The sequence below is a fragment of the Opisthocomus hoazin genome, chromosome 24, assembly GCF_030867145.1.
Source record: "Opisthocomus hoazin isolate bOpiHoa1 chromosome 24, bOpiHoa1.hap1, whole genome shotgun sequence".
Lineage (NCBI taxonomy): Eukaryota > Metazoa > Chordata > Aves > Opisthocomiformes > Opisthocomidae > Opisthocomus > Opisthocomus hoazin.
This window is the reverse complement of record NC_134437.1, coordinates 4,417,964-4,441,358: the sequence shown is the minus strand read 5'-3', so window position 1 is coordinate 4,441,358 and position 23,395 is coordinate 4,417,964. Positions and strand designations below refer to the sequence as shown.

Genomic DNA, 23,395 nt, shown 5'->3' with positions numbered 1-23,395 from the left:
TCTCAAGTATGAATAATAACAAACACTCCCTTTTTTTTTAATAGGAAGCGGTACTCACAATAGCGGCCTTCTTGAAAGCGTTGTGCCAGCGTTTTGTGTTCCTGCATGCGTGAGAGTGATCGGGGAGTGTACATCCACGGTTGTTCTTGAGTTGGACAGCCCCATCTCCAGCGCTGGAAGGAAACTGTTCCTGCTTCCAAAGTAAGCACCATCCAGAAGGCTGGGTTTGGTTTTGTTTAGTATTGAGGGTGGGCAGGTAGCAGTGGCACCTGACCATTAGGACCAAGAACACTCTTGAGCTTGATTCATCCTGCATACGTTGCTGGCAGTTGGCACTAATTTTTAGTCCTTGCCAAAACACAGACTTGAGCTGATGACCTAGTTTCAGCTGACCTTGAAATAAGCAACCTACATGACCTTCAAGCAATTACATGACTCAGGTAGCTGCCTATCTTGTCTGCAGGCTGCAGAGCTAAGGGTGCTTTTGTTCAAGGGCTGCTGGTGGAATTGTGCCTTCCAGCTTGTCCGATCTCACAGACATTTTATGATATCTTATTTTATTTATCTTAAAGCTCTGACTGATATTTGGCAGGAACACAGAGATCTGTACTTGATATCAACAGTTATGAATTCATTCTTCTAAGAGCATTGGGGTTTTTAATTATAGCCAAAGACAGTGCTTTATGTACTCTGTAGTTTCTTGTAAAAAGTAGTGACTCAGTGTAATGGGTTACTGCATGCAATACAGCCTAGTTTTGTGTAGCGTTCTCTCTGCTCAGTGTAAACCACCTGATTTTAGAGGCACCGTGGAGCAGAGTTGAGTGCCCATCAGCTGGGTGGTGAGAGGGGACAAGGGCAGGGAAGGCTTGCGGGTAATGGTACGTGAGTTGGCGAGGCACAGGCGAAGCAGAGTGACAGAGAAAGTAAGGGCTCCTGTGGGAGGGGTAGGAGTGGGGCAAGGCAAAGAGGGCAGTAAGAGGTGTAGCAGAAGGAGAAGGCAAGGCAAGCATGTGGAGTGGAGCAGAGCTGGTGCTGCGTTCCAGGGCTTAGTCTGGAGAGGAATTTCTGCATCCCTCCTGCTTTTATCATGTCACAGAAATTTAATTCTGAAGTCCGTATCGAGGTTGTGCGTCACTGATGTCCTTTATGGCCAAATGCTTTTGGAACTTGACAGGCACCAATGGAAGAGCTCTTCTGCTGCAGGGATTTAATGGTGTTGCTAAATCAAGAACTTCAGATCTTAGGGGGGAAAGGGGAATATTTGCACTTGCACGCAAAGTGTTAAGTATTGCAGCTGATTCAGTTACCATGTGCGACTTCTAATATAGGCTTGCACCCCCGTTTTTTCTAAGAGAATTGATGTACTTATGTAGAGTTTCACAGTAACTGGGGAAAAGGTGTAAGTGATGCAGACACATCATCCATTTGTAGATAAAGTGGAGAGTTTTCGTATAGAAATTACTTTAATCAGTCACCATTTGGGACACTGAAGAGCCTCAGGATCAGTAAATCATGAGAGAGAAAGGCTGCACTGAGCTCTTAGTCAAGCATTTGTAAAGCGTCCTGTCTGTGATGGGCACTCTCTGACGTGAATAATTAACAGTAATAACACCGGATGACAAGTGGATGCAGCTAGAAAGATGAGAGCACAGCAGCAGCGACACGGTTTCCCTAGCTCGAAGATCTGTACTGCCTGACAAACGTCTCCGGACAGAGGAGCTGGGCTTCGCCCCGGCGGTGCCGTGGGGACAGCGCTACCTGCCGTATCCGCAGGAACGGTGCCATTGTGGTCCAGCATCGCCCAGCGCAGCACCAGGCGTGTTCTGCTCCTGCCCACACGCACACTGAGGCACGTGCGCAGACACACGTGTACAGGCGTGTGTGTTCTCTCTCTCCCCTTACAGCCCTTGGGATTTCACCATGTGATCTCTCCTTTCCTGTACAGTATTTGGCCTCTGGATCGAAACATAGGATTGCTCTAAATTTGTTTGGTGTTTTTTCTGGTTGTTTATTTAAAGTTAATAAAACAGCTACTGAAAGTAACCAAATTGTAGTAGAACACCTAGCTAGGAGAAGGTGTCTGCTTAGACAGCTAAGTGCTAGGAAGGCATTCCCTTTGAAAAATGGCGGTTTTGAAGGAGAAAGTGACATTTTACAGATTCAAAGCTCTGTGTAACTTTTGCTATTTTACACAGCACTTTTGAATTTGATGAGGGAGATGTTCCTCACTGTCAGAAGATGAAAGACCTTTCAAATCTGTCATACTGAAGCTGGAAAAACTGTTTCTCTTGTGTGATGTCTAATGTGTTACATACGTCCTTGTCATTTTAGATGAAAGACAATGGCAATTGTCCTGCTAGGAGGGGCAAGTGGGAAACCCACAGATGGAAGGCGAACAACAGAGCCAAAGACCGAAAGCGTTTCTCTTTCACAATGGAAGACTTGATTCTGCAAGATAGTAAGTGTGTCCGACCAAACATCTCCAGTACAAAAAACATCTCTTGGAGTGCTTCATATTCCCTGGACTCCTGTGAAGACGAACCACATGTGAGAAGCCCTGAGCTGTCTGCTAGGGGACTTGGAAATGAACGTAAAGGTGTATGCCAGTGTTTACTGACAGCTGTGGGAGGAGCTGCAGCCTCGTTCACCATTGAAGGAGAAAAGCAGCAGCTAGGACTTTAATCCAGCCAAGGTAAGACAGTAACACTTGCTGAACAAGCGTTTCTTTACAAAAATGCAATCATTGCATGGTGCTAAAATAATTGATGCAGTGATGTATTTTACTAGCAGTAAGAATTGAGAAATTGAATGAGCAAATGTGAATGAATATGTGTGCCAATCTGACACGCTAATGGATTTCCATCCGCTGCTGAAGTGAATGAGCTGAGGAGAGGCCTAAAAGCTTATCTGTGAAAGTGCCACCTCATTAAACTCCAGATTGGTAAAACAGCACTTCAGTTACAGCACACAAAGGCTCGCCTATGTGCATATGCACTGCTCGATTTTATTGGCATGGAGTCCCAGAAAACAATACCCTAAAAGTACCTGGACCAACACCAGGGCTTAGAATTTCCAGGATGTATACAATAACACACCTCTAAATGCGGCCTGTATTAAAGGTCTGAAAAAAGCGTGTTTATTTAGTTGCTGACCACAAAGCGTTAGCAATGTGCAGGAATGTAGCTCCGTGCGTTTCTTGGACATAGAGGGGAGAATTTTTGACCCAGCCTTCGGAGTGCAACTGCTGCTCAAAGGGCTCCAAGTCCCCAGACCCTGCCAGTCCTCTGTACATGTGCAGGCTTTGGCTTACGCAAGACCGTTCTGCCTTTGAGGAAGTATTTCTCTGACAGGGAGCGCTGCGATGAAAAGCATTAAAGGCTCACAAACAGCTCAGGCCGTCTGCTTGCCAGTGCAGTTACTTGTTGTTCACAGAGGGGAGGACTCTCAAACACCCAGTCCTGCTCATTCTTAGTCCTGAAGGGAAAACAATTCTCTGAGCCAAGGGTAAATAGAGGCATGTTGAACAGAAACACATTGTGTTTTCTCTGGAAGATAAGGATGGCAAAGGGACTGTGCCTTGTGGGTCCTCAGTGAAAGCAGAAAGGGAGAGCAGCCAGCAGTAAAGGGTCAGAATATTGCCCAGCCAGAACAGAGACCTTGGAAATCAATCAGCCTCTTCCGCCAGCATGAAGGAAGCTAAGCCCAGCTCAGGCAGCAGTAGGAAATCAAGAACATGCACAATCTGTATATCGTGGAAAGAGGTTTTGCAGCACATACGTGACAGAAAACAGAGTAGTTCAGTAAGGAGCATAGCTTTCAGCAATCATAGTGGTATGTGCGTGGGGAAATAGATCTGGCAAAAAATGGTGCAAGGCAAAGGCAAGCAGATGTTTGTATAGAGAGACTGTGTAAGACAGCAGTCACTCTAGGTACCTGCATCTGAAGAGCATTAATGGGGACCTACCTTGAATATGGGGGGCTGAGAAGGGCACGCAGCTGGGGCTGGGTGCACCTGAATGCTGCAGACCTCATCCCCAGCATTGGGAACCGCAGGTCAGCTGGAAATGAAGGCCTGCAGATGGAAAGATGTGTCAAGAGTATAGCTGGAGTTGTCTGTAGGGTATACGATGGGGACCCAGTTGTTGGCCAGTCCATGGAGAATGCGTTTTAAAACTTCAGTGTGAAAAAGAGAAAACTGAATGAGCTTTTGTAACCCTCCAGGCACCCTGTAAAGACAGCTAGAGAAGTCTTCCCTTCTTACAGATTTCTGTAGAATCATTTTTAAAGTGCGTGGGCAGGATGCCTACATCTATTAAATTTGACATTTTTAAATTGGTATACATTATCCTGCGCGATTTTTCTGCCCACTGTTACTGGTTCCCTACCAGCGAGAGGCTGGTCTGTCGGGTGAGCAAATACCAAGGGGGCTTTCCTCCTTTTCGTGCCCTTTCTTCCAGCACTTGTGCGTCAGGGGGTGGCACCGCTGCCGCGCGGCTGTTGCACAGCTCTGGTGGCCTTGAGGTCGGGATGGTTGCTGATCCCCGGGGGTGGGTGGGCGCTGGCTCCCGACAGGCAGGAGGGGCTGTGCGAGGAGCAAGCTTTGCCGATGTTTAGCTGCACGATGAAGAGGACATTTGCACTGAAGCGAGCTGATGCGATTGTGGATGGCAGAGGAGGCTGCCGAGATGGCTGTCACAGGCAGGCCAGACACGCAGGTTTTGTGTTCCCGCTCCCAGAGCCTGGCTCAGGGACCATAAGAGTGGGGGATTAGTGGGGGTAGGGTGGTGACATTATTTTTATCTCCTCGCCTTGTTGTGCCTGTGCAAAAGTGCCAGCCTTTTTTCTTTTTTTCCTTTTTTTTTTTTTTTCCCTGTGAAGCATTAACTGGGTGGGTTGCCATAGCAACCCCTGCATGATAAGTTGGGCAGCTTCTTGCAGCGTTCATGATTTCTCTCTCTCAGCGTTTGGTTCCCTTCACCGTTACCCTGGGAGTGGCAAAATGGCCGAGGGCTTTGTGGTGCCGAGCATCCTGCACCCTAAGGGTTTCTCCTGTCCTCCAGCCTGTTCACTGGAGGAGTCGGGGCTGTGTTAGGGCAAGAGGGAGCAGCCGTGCATCCTTGCGTTGGATGCGGTGTGGAGAATACGGGCTCTCCGTCTCTTTCGCAGCACACCAGGGCTGAAGACTGAAACAGGCTTCCAGAGTGGCATCCCGTTTATTTGCGAGTTCTCCTGAAGAGGGCTGGGCAGCGTTTGTTGCCTGTTCAAAAACAGGGCACAGAGACATTGGAGTGGTTCCCAGCTAAGGCCAGATCATAGCAAGAAAGGAGATTATCCTTTCATTCTAAAAACGTACAGTATCCCTGAAGAAGTCCAGAGAAGTTTTTTCCATTTGCTTGTTTTAAAAAAAAACAACATGGGTTCTAGCAGTTCAATAAACTGGTCTGACTACAAGTATTCATTTCAAATCAAGGTTGGTTTTGTCTGTAGTATGTGAAGCATGCTCTAGGTGAAGAATAAACTTCTCCAGAGCTGGGGGAGAGGGTGTGATCTCCACTTGCTTCCCTGGCCTCTCCACCCAAATCCAAGCCCATTTTCACTAGAGATTTTCTTCACCTCTGGGCACAATTGCCCTTCTTTAAACAGCAACTGAAATGTTGGTCTGGCATGAAGTGCTTCAGGTCTGTACCTGAGCGATTCTGAGGGACAACTTATTACTTTTTCAGGATGTCTATTTGCCTCTGTAATTTAAATTGCTTGGCAGGCGAGTCCTGGAGTGCCTGGAGTTAGAGGAGAAAAAGGCTTCTATTTCTGCCTGGGGGTTTCTACCTGACGGCAGGGCTGCACTGAGAAAGGAGCAGAAGGGGAGGAGGGTCAGTCAGTGGCCGCTGACTGAATCAGCCTCGTAGAGCTGCTGCTTCCTCTTAATCCTCTCAGACCCTCTCTCTCCTCCCTGGCAGGATGCTCCGTAATAGATGTAACTAGAGCAGCCGTAGCACAAACAGTACAGCTCTGCTGATCTGCGTTCTGTGTTCTCTGGCAGTGCACCTGGCTTCCTGAGAACCAACGCAATTTCCACTGTACTTCATGAAACAGGTGGTTGTCAAATGAGAGCTGAGGACATTGTCCAGTAGTTCCTGTGTCTATAAAAAACTCACTGTCAGCACTCATCCGCCGCACACGGGCTGGATTGTTCCAGAAGAGCTAGGAGCAAATCCTGTGGCTTAGCCTGCCCTTCCCTTTGGTAAGTTGTTGTGAATATAGCAAGGGGCAGTGGGAGACAAACGAACGGCTTAATGTAGGAGGCTACGTCCTTCCGTTGTCTCTGGGTATCGTGGCTGCCATATTGTCTTCCTGTGGAGAAAAGTCAGATTTTATGATAGCGATATTCATGTTGGATGGCTGAATGGATGGGTGAAACCTGATGGCCAGCGTGTAGGGACTGTCATGGCTTTGGTCAGTCCCTGCTGCAGTACTTCAGGGCTGCAAAGGTTTCAGGGCTCGCAGTCGGACGTGGGCCAGGACAGGGCAGAGTAACCCGTCCAGTCAGTAAAATGCAGCAGAAGGAGGAATCAGGAAGATGTCCTTTGCTAGGAATTACTTGGACTAGTCACAGTAAGCTGTGAAGGGTGACGTGCAGCCAGTTGCTGTGTTACTGGCAGACGATGAATGCAGCTTGCTGATACAAACATGATTAGATGATGTCTAGGAAAAGTGTTGGCGGTCTTTATTCTGTGCCTGCTTCGCTGAAGCAGTGCCGGGACCAGGCCGCCTGTGCGTCGGGAGGCCACGGAGCCGTGGTAGCGAGCACCGCCGGCAGCGCTGTGCCCAGCTGAGGGTCCGAGCACAGCGCAAGGGCTTGAGGCTGATGCTTTTGGGTGGCTGCAGATTTCTCCAGTTAGGGGTCTCGCCGTCTGCGCGCTGGAGTTTGGCACTGCAAGATGCTCGCGTGGCATTCTCTGATGGGCTTGGGCAGGTTTAATGCGATAGATTGTGCCGTTTATTGAGCTGGCATCAGAGCAGATGCTTTAAAAAGAGAGAGCACGTTTAACAAGCACTTTGATTTTCCGTGTCTGTCCACTGTGACCTTCAAAGTTGGAGAAGCCCTTCGGGGCACGGTGGCCCCAGTCCAAGAAGAGAAAGCCCAGCCTGCCGCTGGCAGTAAACTCTTGGGCATCAGGCCGGAACAAGAGGAGAGAGGATTTCCCGGTATTTCCAGCTGTGACCTTCAGAGCTGGGCGAAGGCGAGCGTTAAACCCACGGGGGGCGGAGGCCTTGGCGTGACCCCGCAGGGAGAACTCTCCCCCGCCCTCCCCCCTGGGCTGCGTTGCGGAGCCCGGACCAACGACGCCGGTCCCCCTCCCTCCCCAGTCCCCGGCTCCTCCAGCCCAGCCGGCGAGGAGCGCGCCGGGCCGGGGGCGGGAGGGAGGGAGGGCGGTGGCCGCGCATGCCCGCCGCGGCCGTGCCCCCCGCCGGGCCGCCTCCCGCCCCGCTGCCCGCCGCCACCTGCGGAACTGTCCGTGGTGCTGCCGGGGAGCCGGGCCGCGCCCCCCGCCCGGGCTAGGCTGGGCTCGGCGCAGCCGCCCCCGGCCGCCGCGCCCCCCGCCCCCGCCGGGCCGCCTCCCGCCCGCTGCCCGCCGCCACCTGCGGAGCTGTCCGTGGTGCTGCCGGGGAGCCGGGCCGCGCCCGCCGCCCGGGCACCCTGTTGCGCCGGGGCCGCAGCGGGGAGGGGGGAGCGGCGTTCTCCGAAAGAGCCTCTGCCCGGGCTGGGATGCGCTCGTGGCTCGGAACAATGGCTGCGCTGCCGCGGCTGGCGTGTGCGTCTTCGCTCGTGTTGGCCGTCTGGGGTAGGTGCTTCCATTCCGTGTTGTCTTCAGCCGGGTTCTCCGCCAAATCTGGCGCTCGCCTCTTGCAGGGTGCTTCTTTAAAGCACCGCTTTTCGTAGCAAGGTGCCGCGGTCACGAAGACCAGCCTTCGAAGTGGCTCTTTTGTTTATGAGAGGAGAAGGAAATGATATTCGTGCAGAGTTAGTATGGATGTAATGGAGTTAATATGAGCAGAGAAAATATATTACTGCTAAGCAGACTTACGGCACAAAGCGTGTGCTTGAATATGCCTGCGAGTTCTTTACTGTCTCCTGTTCGCTGTGTTTTGAAATTTGCAATGTAATTTAACGTTTAGTTGCCTCAGGAAGGGTGTGCAAACCGTTAAGCAGTGCATGTTAGCGCCAGTTTTCCGTGCAGTCTGTATAAAGGGGGTAAATGGTTTTACTGCGATTACAGTTTTTCTTCTGCCATCAAGAAAAGGTTGGGTAGTTTTGCCAATACAGCTCCCTTTGGTGTGCACGCGTACCTGCAGCTCTGTGTGTGGGCACAGCTGCGTGTACGTGCCTAGTTTAACCAGGAGTAGAGCATGGTCCGGTAGCTTCTTCCTTACTTCTCCCAGAAAGCTGGTGCTGCCCACGGAGCTGCTAGTACAGGAGAACTGGAATCTGGCTATTTCCAGGATAGGTTCTGGGATAATGACAGTGCTCGAGAGAGAGGGTTAATGGTATCTCTGAGGCTGGGGAGGAGGGAGCAGCCAGCAAAGTCAGCATCTTCAGCGAGCTAAACTCTCAGCTTTGGGGACAGGTTTGGACAGACAGAACCCAGCATTGTTTAGCCCAGGGGACAAATGTCAGCGGGGATTTAGTCTGAGATGCCGTGCAGAAGCATTCCTTGTCTTATCATGTGTTTAGCTTCACAGCTAGTGATTCTTGTCTTGTTTGGGAGAGCAGTATTTTAGAGCTGCCAGTGTTAGCAGAGATCTGATTGGAAGCATTTTGAACAGGAATTCATGTAAAATCAGTAATTCCTCCTGCTGCAAATTTACTCAGGTCCAAGCCCCTCGGTTCTTAGTGCTGCTTACAAAACCTAGAAACACAAAGGGTGGTGAATCCTCCCGATTTGTTTCGAGCACGTTGCCCGATTAAAACACCCAGCCCTTTTAACTTTGCACAAAGAGCGAGCTGTTCCTCCACACCTGAATCCTGGGCTTTCTCTCGTACCAGACGGTAATTGCTGCTGTGACAGGAGCATGCTCAGCGTGCAGGGGAGAGAGTGAGCAGTGCCTCTGAAGTGGCATTAATGGCTATGGGAAGAATTAAAGCTGTGGCAAAGCAGATGCTGGAGAGGTGAATCTGCATGAAGTGGTCATCCTCTGTTGATTATTACTAATTGTTTATATCTCAGAGCTTGGTAAAATTTGATTTTTGAGACTTATGTTGTCAGAGGCTGCTAGTAATGAATCAAACGATTTTCCATTGGGGATGATATGATCACAGATGCCAAGATGTGGATAACTGATGTCTCTCTAATTCTGTCTTACGCTTCTTCTCTGCTGCTCCTTTTCCCCAGCTGGCTTTTGTTCTGCAGTATGTGTTGAAGTTCCGTCAGAGACAGAGGCTGTCCAAGGAACAGACATGAAGCTACTGTGTATCTCCTGCATGAAGAGGGAAGAGGTCACAGCCAGCACGGTGGTGGAATGGTTCTACAGGCCAGAGGGTGGAAAAGATGAGCTTGTATGTATGTTTGGTAGCTGAGCCTTTGTTTTCATGGGTCGTATTGTGAAACACGGTCCAGTGAACTCATGTGGGAGAAGCCAGAAGGTGTTTATAAGAGTGTAAGTTTGTCCTGCAGTAGGATCCCCAGGGAAGACCGTATGAGGGAAGGAAGAGAGACCCAAATATGAATAAAAGCCTTCTGGCACATGCTTATTCAAAGTCTGTAGCGGTGCTCAGCAGGCTGCTTTCATGTCACAGAGGAGAGACGAGCTTGGAGCTCAGCTCCAAGCTGCAGATCTCCACAATTTCTGCGGTGTTTTTGCCTGGAGATTCCACAGCACCAATTTTGAGCAGTAACTGAAGTGTCTTTTCCTCGCTTACCTGATTCCCATACTTGGGCACAGCATGCACCCCTGGCAAGAAAAGCTAGAAACTTCTGCTGAGTTCAAACCTTTGGGGTGGTACATAGATGAATGTCAGTTTCCAGTGCCATTCTGTGAATACGTACAGTCTAGCACGTAAGGAAATCACGAAGGGAAACAGAAGTATGGAGGGACACCTGGCACCTTTGGCCAAGTTTCCCTTCACAGGGCAGTTCTGGATCCAAGAGTTGTTCTTTCGAGGTTAAATTGGGCTCCAATAGATCTGCAGGACAGGATTTACTTCTTTTTGCCTCAGAGAAAGCAGTGGTATCCTGTCTGTGGGAGGATCGCTGTGACTTGTTTTGGATCCCTGTCAGGAAGAGGTAAAATTCATTTTCGGAGTGAATCAAAATGGGAATCGTACTACAGACGGGGGGCAACTGGAATTCTAGAAAGAATGGTAAAACGGAGGATAAGATTAAGGCTGAGTGCACATGTTTCTAGCTATTTTACCTGAGCGTGAAGCATTAGATCAGTGGTTGCATTTCATCGGGACTGAGCAGGGCCAGGCAAGATGACAAATACTCTCCTACTGTCTGAGACTACAGCGACTGTGCTAAGGAATGAGATGGGAATTCACTTTCAGGGACCTGGGTGATCTGTTTGCCAGTGGCAGCCCGAAGAATGCTAACGGAAGTGAGCTGGGGCAGGCACTTGAGTGATGGGGACTGTGGTCAGCCAGAAACTTGCAGGAGATGAGGCCTGGGAACACCACCCGAGCTCTGTTGTGCTGTCCCGTTTTCACGCTGTCACATTTATCCTGCAACACTTGCGTTTCAGCTGAATGTTCCAGGGCCTACCGAAAATGGCCGCTTGTCTTTGCTGTGTCTCTTCTGTGGTTCCCTCTTAGGGTGACCTCGCGTGCAGTGACCGACAGGCTAGGCACGGAGGCTGCAGGATCCGAGCTTTTAGGTCCATTGCCGATCTTTTGTGTCGTTGTCCACAGGTGTCGCTGCTTTCCTGTGCCTCAGTTTTTCTACCTGTATGATGGAGATAATTCAGTTTTCTGTCTTTGTAAAGCAGTGCGAGATTTTGAGTTAAAGGATGACAGAATCTGAATAGCTGCTGTTACTAAGGAAGCCATAGCCCCGAACATACACGTGTGTAGCTAGAGGTTGATGTTGTTCCTTCCACATGCTGTGTTGTTATCTGAGTCAGTGATTAATCAGAATACCCCTTTGCATTTCCTCACAGATCTACAAGTACAGGAAGACAAACCGTGAATTTTCAGGCCGCTTCAGTGGTCGGTTGCAGTGGAATGGGAGTAAAGACATGCAGGATGTGTCCATCACGGTGTTAAATGTGACCTTGAACGATTCGGGTATCTACACCTGTAACATCACCCGGGAGTTTGAGTTCGAGATTCACCGCCCTCTCTTCACAAGCTCCAGACTGATCCACCTCACCGTGGTGGAGGAGGGTATGACGGACTGGCAGGAAGCGTGTTGTGCCGTGTCTCGCCCTGGGTGTTGTCATCCAGGGGCATAGTCTTCCATGACATTGCGGGAGAGGGGAGGCTGAGCTGCCAGAGAATTGTGCCTGTCCTTGGCAGCAGCAAACACTACACAGGGTTCAGGAGGAAAGACCTGCGTTTTGCTTGCCAGCTGCAGCCTCTCCTGAGGCTCAGAGTGGTTGTGTGTGAATGTGGCAAGGTATAATAAGCTTGGCAGGCTGGGGCAACAGCTGGGAATGGCTGGGTGGCCACAAGAAGCAGGCAGAGGTTCCAGTTTCTCTGCTCAGAACTTGGCTTCTCCCATGGTGGCTCCAGGATGCTACAGCACAGCCTTTGCCAGGGTTCCCGCAGCGCCCACTTCCCCGCTTCCACCCCCTCCCTCTTGGAACGACTCATTCTCCATTTTGATGTCAGTCTCTTGCTTCCACCCTCTCCCAATCCCTCCTTCCCTTTGCTGTGCTCCTGAGTCCTTCTGTTCCTCTTGGTTTTGCTCGGCTCAGTGATGAAATCCTGGCGTGTTAGAAATCCGTGGGAATTCTGCTGTTCTCTTCAGAGAGGGACAAGAGCCTTTAGCCCTCACCTTTTCCCACTGTGTCTTCCCTTCCCTTCTCCCCCACAAGCATCTCTGTGTTTCGATCTCCTTCAAATCACTGGCGGCACAATACAGCCAAGTAACAGCAGCGAGTAGGATGCACAAAGGAAAGCGTGTGAAGGTGAGTCAGGTTAACGGCGAGCAGTCTGTGCGAATGTGTGGGTGGCAGAGAACGCAAGACACATGCAAGCCAGTGCGTGTTTGATTCCGCTGGAAACACGCAGTGGGATCGCTGCTGGCTTGTCCCGTTGGCAGCCTCGCCTGTTCCCTCTCTTCCCCCCCCTCACAGTGTAGTGGCACCTGGGTATCTCTGGCAAGGTGGCTTAGGAAGGACGACACAAGGGTGGAAAGTGTCCGTGGACCTGCATGTCAATCATCAAAGATTATTTCATTTTCTTAACAGCTGGAGAAGACTTCACCTCAGTCATCTCTGAAATCATGATGTATATTCTGCTGGTCTTCCTCACCTTGTGGCTACTGATAGAAATGGTCTATTGCTACAGGAAAGTCTCTAAGGCAGAGGAGGCTGCCCAGGAAAATGCGTAAGTGTGAAATCTCTCCCGATGCGCGCCGTTCTGTGAGGGTTCTTCGGATGCTTAAGTCCAGATCAGGCTGCAAGAAGACTGGATTTTGCTATTGCATGTTTCTAGCTGATGTTTGCTGTGTCTGAAATCATTGCGACGTGTAGGAGTACCAAAAGAGATGTTGCACTTGCACGATGCGCCAGTAAGGAGCGTGGCCACCGTGCGCGGTGTCCAAAGTGGCCCAGTTTGACCTGCGCAGAGATGTCTCCTGAAGGCCTGCTTTCAGAGATCTGACTCACAGGTGCAGTTGACACAGCAGAGATGTTTCCTTTTTTATACTGGCCCATTCCCATCTTTCTGCGTACTTGGCTTGGATAAGGGCGCTTGTTGTACATGGTAGGAAGGCTGCATGCATAGGATGTTACAGAAGGGAGGACTCGGTGTCTGCTCCTGACAATGCTGAGGAGAGTTTCCTGCTGTGAGCATCTTCTACAGGTGACCTTTGTTACCTTAGAGATACTTCTAGGCATTCAGTATCTCAGAGTGAATGGACCCAAACTGTTTTTTGCAGTATAGCATTTGAGGTTATGCTTTTCTCTTTCCCTCCAACTACAGGACAGACTATCTTGCGATTCCGTCAGAAAACAAGGAAAACTGTGCCGTGCCTGTGGAGGAGTAGCAGAGAGGAGTCAGCAGAACAAATGGCACCAAGGTAGGCAATGAGGAAACAGTTGCTGCTTGTGTCTGTCAACAATTCAGCCTTACTGCAGTGGGTTAGGCCTGCGTGGGGCTGGAGAAGAGGCGGACGGGAGACTCTGGGGTCCGGCTGTGCTCCTTCTCTGGAGCTTCCTCAGTGACCGGAGAAGCAATACAGCTATCTTTCGGTGGTGCGTGTACTAATGCTACTTTAAACCCCTAACCAACACACACATTCACTTTCAGACCATGGTGCAATTGCTCCTCCTTTGCCCATTCCGGTGGAGGTGGGAGCAGTCACTGTCCCCTGCAGATGGGTAGCTGCACTCAGGAGGAGTATAAGGGCACTATCTCCAAAGGAAGCGTCTACTGGGAAGGATTTTGTGTGCAAAAGACCAAAATCTACATCTTTTAAAGTCTTGTTCTCGTCCTGTCCCTTGTCATGCTAATTGTATCGCGATCCTGAATTCAGTAAGGGCAAATGACTCGTGCTTCAAGAGGAATTCTCTCCATTGCAGGGGCTCTGAAGACAGAAGGACTGCGTCATGCCAGCCAGGTTTGAGGGGGAGCTCTGTGTCGTCGGGAGGAAATATGGGGAAGTGTAAATTCTCTTCCGTTTGCCTTGGACTCTGTACAGCCTTGACTTTGGCCTCATGACTCCATTCTGTGCTGCCAGCCCATTTGCTCAAGGACTCTTCTTTTGAATCATGCTGAGCAAAGGGCACAGGGGTGCGGGCAGCACGGCTCCTTCCCAAGTTTCAGTCCCTTCATCACCTTAATGGCTTTGTAAATGTTAAATGTCATTTCTTAGCTGCGGTCACCATCACCTTTATTTGCTAAATATGCTAGTTCTCCATTGCAGAGGTAAAGGGTATGTATGTCGTGTCACTGTGACCTGTGGGACTGGGATCGAGGTCATCTTGGGGTGACGTTCCACCATGTGTTACAGCCCAAGCAGTCTTCTCAGTGTTAAAACAGGAAGAATTTAATTAATTGGTTGTTGCTTGGTAAGTTGCTCTGGACTTTGGCCTGCCCGTGCACAGGCGGAGTAGGATGAGGACTATAATGCATTAGAATTGTTGAAAATGTGTAGTAGGAAGGATGAGTCCCTATGCCATGTTCACTCGCGCTTCTGAAGGAAAGAACTGAGAACAGGGATCCCGCCGTGCTCCTACTTTGGGAGACAGCGTGACCTAAGTATGAGAATCCCCCGTACCGCCCCTTTCACTTATCAAGGCTCAGAATTCTTAGTTCCTTCCCTTTGCCTCGCGTAGCAGGTTTACTCCTCAGGTACGCAGAGACCCAGGGATAGGAGCCGCGTGCTGCAACAGCCGGCAGGCCAGCGGGACGAGGTAGGCAGTTTGCCCGTGTCTGGGGAAAGCCTCGAAAGGAAGGCAGCCAGCAGGCAGGCCAGGCCAACGGGAGGCGCAGCCCTCGCGGGAAAAGGCCGGTCAGCTTTGGAAAGCGGCATCTCTATTTCTGAGCGCAGCATCAGTTTTGTACTATAGCGTGCCACCACCTAGAGGAATAGGCAGAAAACGCTGGGGTTTTCCTAGTTAATCGTAATTCATTCTTCTGATAATTAGTCACTGGTTTGAATAGTCAGCATTCATCGTTAATGATCCGCGGCTGCACAGGAATCACGCTGTAAATTCAGTGTTTCCTGTGCAAACTTACCTTTTCAATTGTAGTGGATTAAGCAGAGGAACATTTGTTTTCTGGCCTCAAACGTAGGTCAGTTGAGCTCAACAACTAGGATTAGGAGGAGAAACAAGGCCGAAACGCTGCCCAGGGTGGAACTGCACCTTAAGACCAAATGGGGGAAGCTTGTTTATTTCATATAGCAGATGTTGTTACATCCCTGCTGCAATGGAGCCTGTACTGCTTGCAAGAGTTGACAAATTTTGCTACACTGACTGCTTCTAAATAGTTACAAAGTGCTTGTGAATCAAGGCATGCTTCCCACCTGTGGAATTCCCTCTGCTTTGTTCTGCTGCTTTTTATGTGTTCCTGCAATCGCAGAAATTACTCCATTCGTAAGTCAGGCCCAGGCCAGATTTCTGACTGGCAGTTGTTCAAAATTCCTTCTTTAGAGTGGGTGTCAACTTTAGTAAACTACTACAATGCAGCCTTCGCAGTCGGATCGCTCTCCAGTGCAGAGCAGAGTCTGGCAACCCGAGTACATTTTCCAGATGAAGCACACACGTAGTCTGGGCACCGGTTCCTTTAAAAACCTGATGTCCAAAAGGGGAAAAAGCAGCTTCTCTTCTAATTCAGCTGGATGTTGTCTTTTTCCGTAGGCCAGCTTGCCTGGCCTCGGGGCAATTTGGGGCATAATCCTAACTCTAAACCCACGGCAACAGAGGAGTGCCTAGATTGTAACACCAGAGCTGCCGTCACTGACCACAGCGTTGATGCCCACGGTGATTTTTAGGTAAGGACACGTAACCTCTCTCCCACTTCAGCTCTGCTCCTCAGTGCCCGTGAGGCGTTGATTACCCTCTGGTGTCATAATGTTAAGTCAAAAAAGGAGTAAACTGAGAACTGTGTGAGAGCTACCTCAGGTGGTAAAGAAGGGCCATCCTCTAGTCCTGCACCTTCTGGTACCGTACATGCATCTTCTTAAGATGCTTTTTTTTGGACACATCTTTCACTTTTCCAGTTCCTGCAGACAGATATGGCTATTGCCCTGCGGTGTGCCAGGCAGGAGAAAATGGTGTCTAAATTTTGCTTGAGATTCTCATGGGGGGGGAGTGGGGGAAAAAACAAAATGGGATTTTTCGAGGGTGGTGTTAAAGGCAGGCTGTCCTGGAAGAGACGGTCCTGGTTGGTCTCTGAAAAGACTCTCTCTGTATTTGGAAATGACAGAAGAGATTTAGAACAGGCAGGATAATAAAAAGAACAAAGCACTCGCGAGTCGCACTGTTTGTTTGATAGATTTTTTTTTTTTTTTTTTAATTTATACTGTACTTCCTCTGTACTAGCTACTTTACATTGTTTTGGCTGCATAGCCTTCACAATTCCTAGGTTCTAGCAGGTAAGTTTCATTATCATTTTATCGCATTTTGCGCACAGCGCAAAGTTTGTGACAGTTAGACGACTCCTAAAACAAAACCATGGTTCTTCCCCCCCACCCAGAGTTCACGTTAACCAGCCTTAGCCGAGTGCCCCCCGCTTCCCAGGCTCTCCGGTGGTGAAATCCAGAAGGGAGGCGCACGGCTACGGGTGACTGTACGACCCACCCTCGTTAATCTGCAGTTACGCACAGCAATTGGGGTTGCAGGATCCAGGGCCTCGGGTGGGGAGAACACGCTCGAGGTTTTTAGCAGCTTTATCCGGCCCTGGAGCACGCGACGGGAGGTGAACTGCCGTGAGAATGGAACGTCCCAGAGGTGCCGCAGCCACACGATGCCGGTCCTGGGTGGTTGTAACGCCACAGTGGTTCTGCTGCTCCTCCCTCCCGCCGACCGCGCTGGGCCAAGAGCCAGGTTAGTGCTCCCGCATCTGTTAAGAGCTATCACAGGGGAGGTGGGCTTGCGCAGATGGGGAGCGATGCGCGTGTGGCACGGGCTCCACCTCTTTGCTGGGTAAAGTCACCGTTGTGTAAGAGCCGCGCTCCCGAATGCTCGTGCCACTGGGGCAGGTTGGGCCGAAACTTGAGACACCACCAAATGGCTCTAGAACCTGAGCTGCACATTGGTTTTATTCCCTACCTATTTTCGGAGTTTGGGTTGGGGAAGGTGGCCGTTTAACGTTAGCAATGGAATTGGCCTAAATGAGTGAGGTAACAGAAACGGCCAGAGGAGGTACCTCCCTGAGCCATGTGCAAATATAATTCCTTCAGTAGAAGGAAGTCCTTTTCCTACTGAAAAAAATAAAACACATTCACTTAAAGAGCATACAGACCACGGCAAGGAAAGGCAAGCAGGGACAGCACCAGGTCAGTCTGTCTGTGACACAGGGAATGATTGTCCAGCAGCAAAGGTGGGAGGGGAGAGGGAAAAGCCATAGCAAGCACTGCGGAACGTGTGTGGGAGAGGAGGGCATGGCACGTCACGGATCCATGCTAAGAGATAAGCCCATGCTGTCTGGCTAGGTCGGGAAATAATCGCAACCAGCAGTCAATGAAGACATGAGGAGATGATTTGGCCAGTGTGCACATCTAGAAAAAAGAAAGGTAGTATGGCACAGAGAGACAAAGCGTAGAGATCGCAGCATGCCAGGCCGGGGGAGTGGGCCAGAAAGTCAGCACAGTCGCGTCTCGGAAACTACACTGACACAAATCTTCCGTGAGCCACTTACCTCGGATGCTTTGGTTTAAGAGTCTCTGTTTCGAGTATTGTTTGAAGCAAGCCCCCGCCGGATGTTTTAACTAGTGCTGAGACTGTCTGAAAAGACTAAGCCAGAGTCCACATGACTGTGCTGTGAAGCGTACCAGCGGCAGCAAGCCCAGCAGAGATCCTGTCGGAAAGATCTCCTCGGAGTTCAGCAGGGAGCACAGAAAGCACGGGTAGGTCTAGAGCTGTGGGACAGCCGCTACTGCCTTGCCAAACGTTAACAGAATCACCTCCCCTGAGCCAGGCACTGTTTAAATTGTTTGTTTCTGCATGCTGCGGAACCACAAGTCCCATCTCTAAATTAGGAAGCGGTTCGCTTCTACCCTTGTTGGGAAAGGAGATGCTGACTGGTAGAGCGCTTCCTGGTTGCAATGGCTAGTTCAGCACGCATCACGGAACCGCTGTACGGACGTTATGTGGAGAAGTCCTCTCGGGAGCGTAGCGTCTCCGCACTGATGGCGGAGGAGTACTCAACGTGTGTGCCACACGCTGACTGAGCCCCACTACCCGCACTGCACTAGGCTAGAGACCGTGTACACCAGGGTACCGGCCTTCACAGACTGTTTCTCCACTGACATGAACTCAGACGCTGGCTTTATGCTAACTGTGCTCACGTAAATGAACCCGAGAGGAAGAGCAGCGTCCCACATGTTGTCCCACTCCTAGTAGCATGGAAAGACCCTTCTGACTAGCCAGGAGCGATTCGCTCCCCCAGAATGTCTGCCACTAACCTCTACTTCGCAGCTCATTCCGCACGAGCAGCGCTGGTCTTTTTAGGGTTGGAGACCATCTCCACCACTCTGTCCTAGCGCTGGATGCTGCGAAAGCTGCGGGCTGCCCTCTCTCTCCGTCTCCTCTAGGTAGGTGCCTTAGGAAGCACAAGTCTGAGAAGGCAAAGCTACCAGGAAAGGGGGATTAAGGCCATGTCACACACAAATACTGTATTCACCAACACCTGCACGTACGCACACCCTTCTGGGTGGCACCTGAGATGCAGAAAGCCAAAGCGTGAGGTTTGCAAGGGTGTCTTTCGCTTAGCCCTGGTGTATCGCAGGTCCCTTCCTGTCGCCTTTCTATCTGCACAGAAACGGCCGTAGAGCATATCCAAAAAGTCTCCTTTCAAGCACCCAGACCTAAAGTGTCTCCAGCCGCTATCTGGAAAACAAATTTCTACCTTGAGTAACAGTAGGAAAAAGCATATATGTAGGCGACACGGTTTAGCGCTGAGGAGACAAGCAATCTAAAGAGTCTGTGTCCCCATCTACACCCAGGTGAGCTGAAACTAAAGGGGTCATATTTGTAACAAAGCCAAGTTGCATATCTCTTGGGTTTCCCTTTATTAGCCCTAAAGCAGACAAGTGGGGTCAGGCGGTCAAATAGCAGACTGCCGCCCCAGACTGGTACGGTAGCGTGTAAGCTGTGTGTAAATGCATACTCTGTCAGCAACCTAACTGAGAGGTGCTAGGGGACATCAAAATTGTGTGACTTCTTCTCTCTTCTCGCAGAGGACTCAAGGGAGCCGGAGGGATTTGTGCAGAAGTTAATTAATACCAATGAATAGTGACGTTTTCTGACTCTTGGCTTATCAGTTAAAAGCATAGTTATCTACTTAATTCATAGCTACCTCCTGGTCTCCCCATTGCAGGTACCCTTCTCTCTTTCAAGTGGAATGTGCAGCCCCAGCAATGCCCCCGCGCTGGGGGCACGTGCTTCTGATCTTGCCACCTGGAATAATCTCTGTCTTTTGGTCTTTTACGCGCAGGTGCTGCACTGGATACGTTTGGCATCTACTTTTTGAATGCATGGCTGTACAGCAGTTATCCAGGTCTCAACTTCACTTTGAGCTCATCCCAGATGCCAGAACCCAAACACCTCTTTTAAGGTAAGCATCAGAAGGCGTGTATTTATCAGAAGTGAGCGTGGGTCACGCTAGGAGTAGCGAGTATATTCTTGTCCCGTATAAACAGGGTGAGATACACAAACTGGCAAATGGGAGCCTCTGTCCCTTCTTCTCCCTCCTCCCGACAGGCAGCACCTTACTTGGCAAGAATGAGGCCACGAGCTGTTGCCATTAGTTTGCATGTTTGGCCGGAGAAATGCTTTTTGAAAAATCTCTCTTGCAATCGTTCAGATTCTGCAAATCAAAATGCAGCTGCGCTCACCTGGCAGATTACCAGCGGCAGAAGGGTCAGAGGGAGGACTTGGCGGGGAAACGCATCTGGGAGGTGCTACAGAGAAAACCACCACAGATGTGGCATTTCTGGCACGGGTGAGCAAGGCAAGCAAGTAAAGAAGCGAAACCCTGACAAGGGAAGCCAAGCTACGACTTGGCCGTCGCTGCTTAGGGAAGGCAGAAGTACCACCCCCCTAACATTATTTGGGTTGTTCAGCGTTGCTCCTAGAAAGCGTTACTAATTTCTCCAGGAAATGTAGTCATAAACTGATGGATCCAAAACTGTCTATGGCTGCAAGAGGAATGAATCTGTCAGCTGGGACTTGCTGACCCACAGTAGCAGGCAGTTCCTGTCGTAGCCCTCCAGAGGAAGGCATCTAGGTGAGAACACGCCCCAGTTTTGTTTCAGCCTTCACCCTTAGTGCCACTGTGGGTTTTGTCTTAAGACCTTGCTTTTTTCTCTTTTATTATTACTGTGATAAATGAAGAGGCAATAAAAGATCATGAATCCTATCCAACTCCAAGCCAGACTTGCTGCCAAGTGGCAAAAAGAACATAAGTAACTAGGAACTGGAGAAAAAGAAACCTAAGGCCTCAGAGAGAAACCTCCCTCGGTCTGAAGGGATGTACAAGTCTCTGTTTGGTACCACCACCCTTGCGCTCTTTGTTGAACGACTTCACGTAGCTGTGTGTCAGGGTGAACGTCAAACGTGTGGAACCCAGTTTAAAGCAATGTGCAGGCAGAATGAGTATTAGTGCTTGAGATTGTTAGAGGTGCCGCTGCGTGGCCTCGCATGAATGTAACAGAGCTTGTGCAATTCTGTCTCTAGGGTCAAGCCCAAGGACGCCATGTCAACAGGAACATCCTGAAGCTAACGCGACAGCAATCTGGAAGAACGCTGCAGAGGAAGGACGCGCGGATGAGCAAATGGATTTCTTGCCTCCATAACTAGCAAGAGAATGTGAACTAGGTAAGAAACCAACTCTGATCATGAGCATTTATCTTCAGCCGTCTCAGAGAGGTGGCTTTCTCTGCCTCTCGATGAGTTATGTCTGTCCACGTAGAAAACGGTCCTGGCCAGGTGGCAAAGACCCCACATTCCAGGTTTTTCTCTCAAGATGTGGCCTTTTCTTTTTCTGGCATGGGCAAGGTGGCAAGCACAGGGCTTCCTTTCTGTCTTCTTTGTTGGTGCTTGGAATTAAATTCTAGAAAAGGGAAAGATGGGCAGTAGGGGATTTTTCTGCGCTTAGTAATTGTGGGAGTGACTAATGGGGAAACAGGACTCTTGGCCAGTGTGGCAAGTCACAGCGGGGAGTCAGGGCCCTCCTGCGCCGCGCCGCGCCACAGAATGCCCTGGCCAGGCACTAGCACCTCAGTTTCATTGTACAGTAGCCATTTCAGCAGCCCCCTGGAAAAAAGTCAGGGAGCAGTACAGTAGTGAGCAGCATTATACTAAATAAATAGTCATATGTACACGTTACTCTCTAGTTGCTGAGGCATCTTTTTGCCAATTGTCCCTTGCTTTCAACTCTTAAATGTCTTTTTGATAATGCGTCTTCATCTGCGCTCCTTCAAATGCGAGTCATCTTCTGCAGGACATGCTGTGTTTAGCACTTGGTCATGAAACTTGTTGGGAGGCTGGGAGCCATCAGCGGGTTACCTCTACGTACATTACCTTTACCTCATTGGAACGCGCGAGCGGGTGCTTGTGAGGGTTTTCCTTAGACTCCACTTTGTCACCCAGCTGTACGGATGAGAGTTTCTGGTACAGAGATACAAAGACCAGTTACTCACACTTATGTCCCATGTTCTTTCAGTGCCCAACGGAGGAGTCAGAACTGCACCGCTTGCATAAGGGGAGCACGCAGCTGACTCCCTCCTGCTCTTCAGAAAGTGGAAAAATCTGGTGTTGAACAAGGTGGAGACCGAGAGCCTCACATATCACCTAATCTACCTGGTTGGGTAAGATGAGAAAACTTTTTATTGCAGTCACAGTGGTGTTTGGTACACTGCATAGCGCAGCCTCCGCCGCCCCTCTTCCTCATTTGGCTACTTAATGGGAGTCCGGAATTATCCCCCAGAACAAGTGAAAATGCATATTGTCTTTTAAATGCAGCTCTACCGCCTGACTTGAGCAAATGCTTCGCTATCCAGCTTATGAGAGAGACCAGTCAGATGCCTCACGCTGTGGACACTGCTCCAGATCTATCCTGCCACCCTCCAACGGTCCCTTTTTTCTTCTCTTTTTTGGTCCCCATGACCCTTCCTAACCTCTCCTGGACTTTTGGAGGCCTTGCTGCTCTATAGATGCAGTCCTGTAAGTATCCCAGTGAAGGAAACTGTTCTTTTTCTCCCTAATGTTTTCCTGCAGAGTTTGTATGACAAGGTAAGGGCTAGGTGGTATGAGCGAAATGGTCTTGCAGGTGAGGGGCAGGAGGGAAATTTGCTGAGCAGGGCAGTGGGAGCCATTGCAAATAAACACTGATTTTAGTTTTAAGTTGGGGTACTCCCCCCGTCGTGGGAAGCCGCAGGGTTGTAGCCCATTCAGCACCAATGTAGATCTTCAGCACAGGGATGGCTTAACGGCAGGGGCCCAAGCACATGGAAAGCAGGGAACTGCAGAAAATGTAAAGGGGACACTGTCAAAGGGAATGGACGTGTGCTTTCTGCGGTGCGGCTCTCCTCCACCTGTGCACCTTGTAGGCAGATACTCCCCTGCCCACCATCTCCTTGGTCATTAATGCAGTATTAATAACAGGAGGCGGCAAACTAGTGTTTGGAGAAAGCGTTTCAGCTCATTTACATTCTGTGCTTTGCTCTCCGAAGCAGGCTGGCCGGCATGACAGCGAATTGTATTGCTGCTCCAAGAAGTACAGAAGGCGATTGCCTGCGAGATCTGCTCTCTACAGACCTACAGCAATTCCTCTGGAGGCCTCCTCTCCAAATGCGGAATAGTTTTGTAAGGGCTTGCCGGTGATGGCCGAAACCTCTCTGCCCTGAAGCCAGCAAGGTAAGAAGGTTGACAGTGTCCCCTTTGTGTGGCTAGATAAATACAGTCAGCCAGGAGCCTTCATGCGCAGGGAGGGGTGGGGGGACATTCACTCTGATGCTTCCCTTTGAAACAAGAAAAACAAACCAGACAGACAAACACACAGCCAGGAATATTACAGAAGAGTGGTGCACGGGCCCAGGGGAGCACACCTGGGCGCGCCCCTAAGCGCACCTCAGTGCCGGGAGAGCACAGCCCTCCCACACACGCACACACCACACTGCCACCGAGACGCTCCATTTCAGCCAGTGTTGGAGCTCAATCCTTCCTCTCAGTATGCAGGCTTTTTTTTAATCTTAAAATCTGTATATAATATATATTCTGTAAATATATTTTTTATATATATATATTTATATAACCTATTTACACATATTGCACTCTGGCCTCCTGCATTCCTGCCTGTCAGTGGAAACGTTTCCGTTTCTCCTCTGGATCTGACCCGACGTCCCGGGACCCGATGCCATTCTGAAGATTTATCAGTGAATCCTTCATCTGCAAGACAAGAAATTTCTCCACTGTGATGCTACCCTAGAGGTGAGAGCGCTTCGGGATTTCCTTCCCCACTGGTGCCTCCTTCTTCCACGTAAAGTATTGACACCAAAATCATCTG

At 50.0% G+C, this 23,395-nt stretch overlaps 2 protein-coding genes across 10 annotated transcripts in view; one reads left to right on the top strand and one right to left on the bottom strand.

Annotated features, from left to right (window-relative positions):
- Positions 1–7,759: 7,759 nt before the first annotated feature.
- Positions 7,760–16,155, top strand: SCN3B (sodium voltage-gated channel beta subunit 3). The gene is made up of 6 exons (XM_009942232.2): positions 7,760–7,844; positions 9,393–9,556; positions 11,155–11,380; positions 12,409–12,547; positions 13,145–13,241; positions 13,744–16,155. Exons 1-5 carry the CDS (start codon positions 7,769–7,771, stop codon positions 13,206–13,208), a joined length of 669 nt encoding a protein of 222 aa, XP_009940534.2. The 5' UTR covers positions 7,760–7,768; the 3' UTR covers positions 13,209–13,241; positions 13,744–16,155.
- Positions 16,030–23,395, bottom strand: part of GRAMD1B (GRAM domain containing 1B) — a 103,053-nt gene continuing 95,687 nt past the window's right edge. For 7 of the 9 annotated variants that reach the window (XM_075442613.1, XM_075442620.1, XM_075442614.1 and 4 more), the window contains one exon: positions 16,032–23,277. In XM_075442613.1, the coding sequence (XP_075298728.1) occupies positions 23,188–23,277 (90 nt within the window). In that variant the 3' untranslated portion in view covers positions 16,032–23,187. Of the gene's footprint in view, positions 23,278–23,395 lie in introns of all 9 variants that reach the window. The other 2 variants (XM_075442619.1, XM_075442612.1) reach the window with 2 other exon arrangements.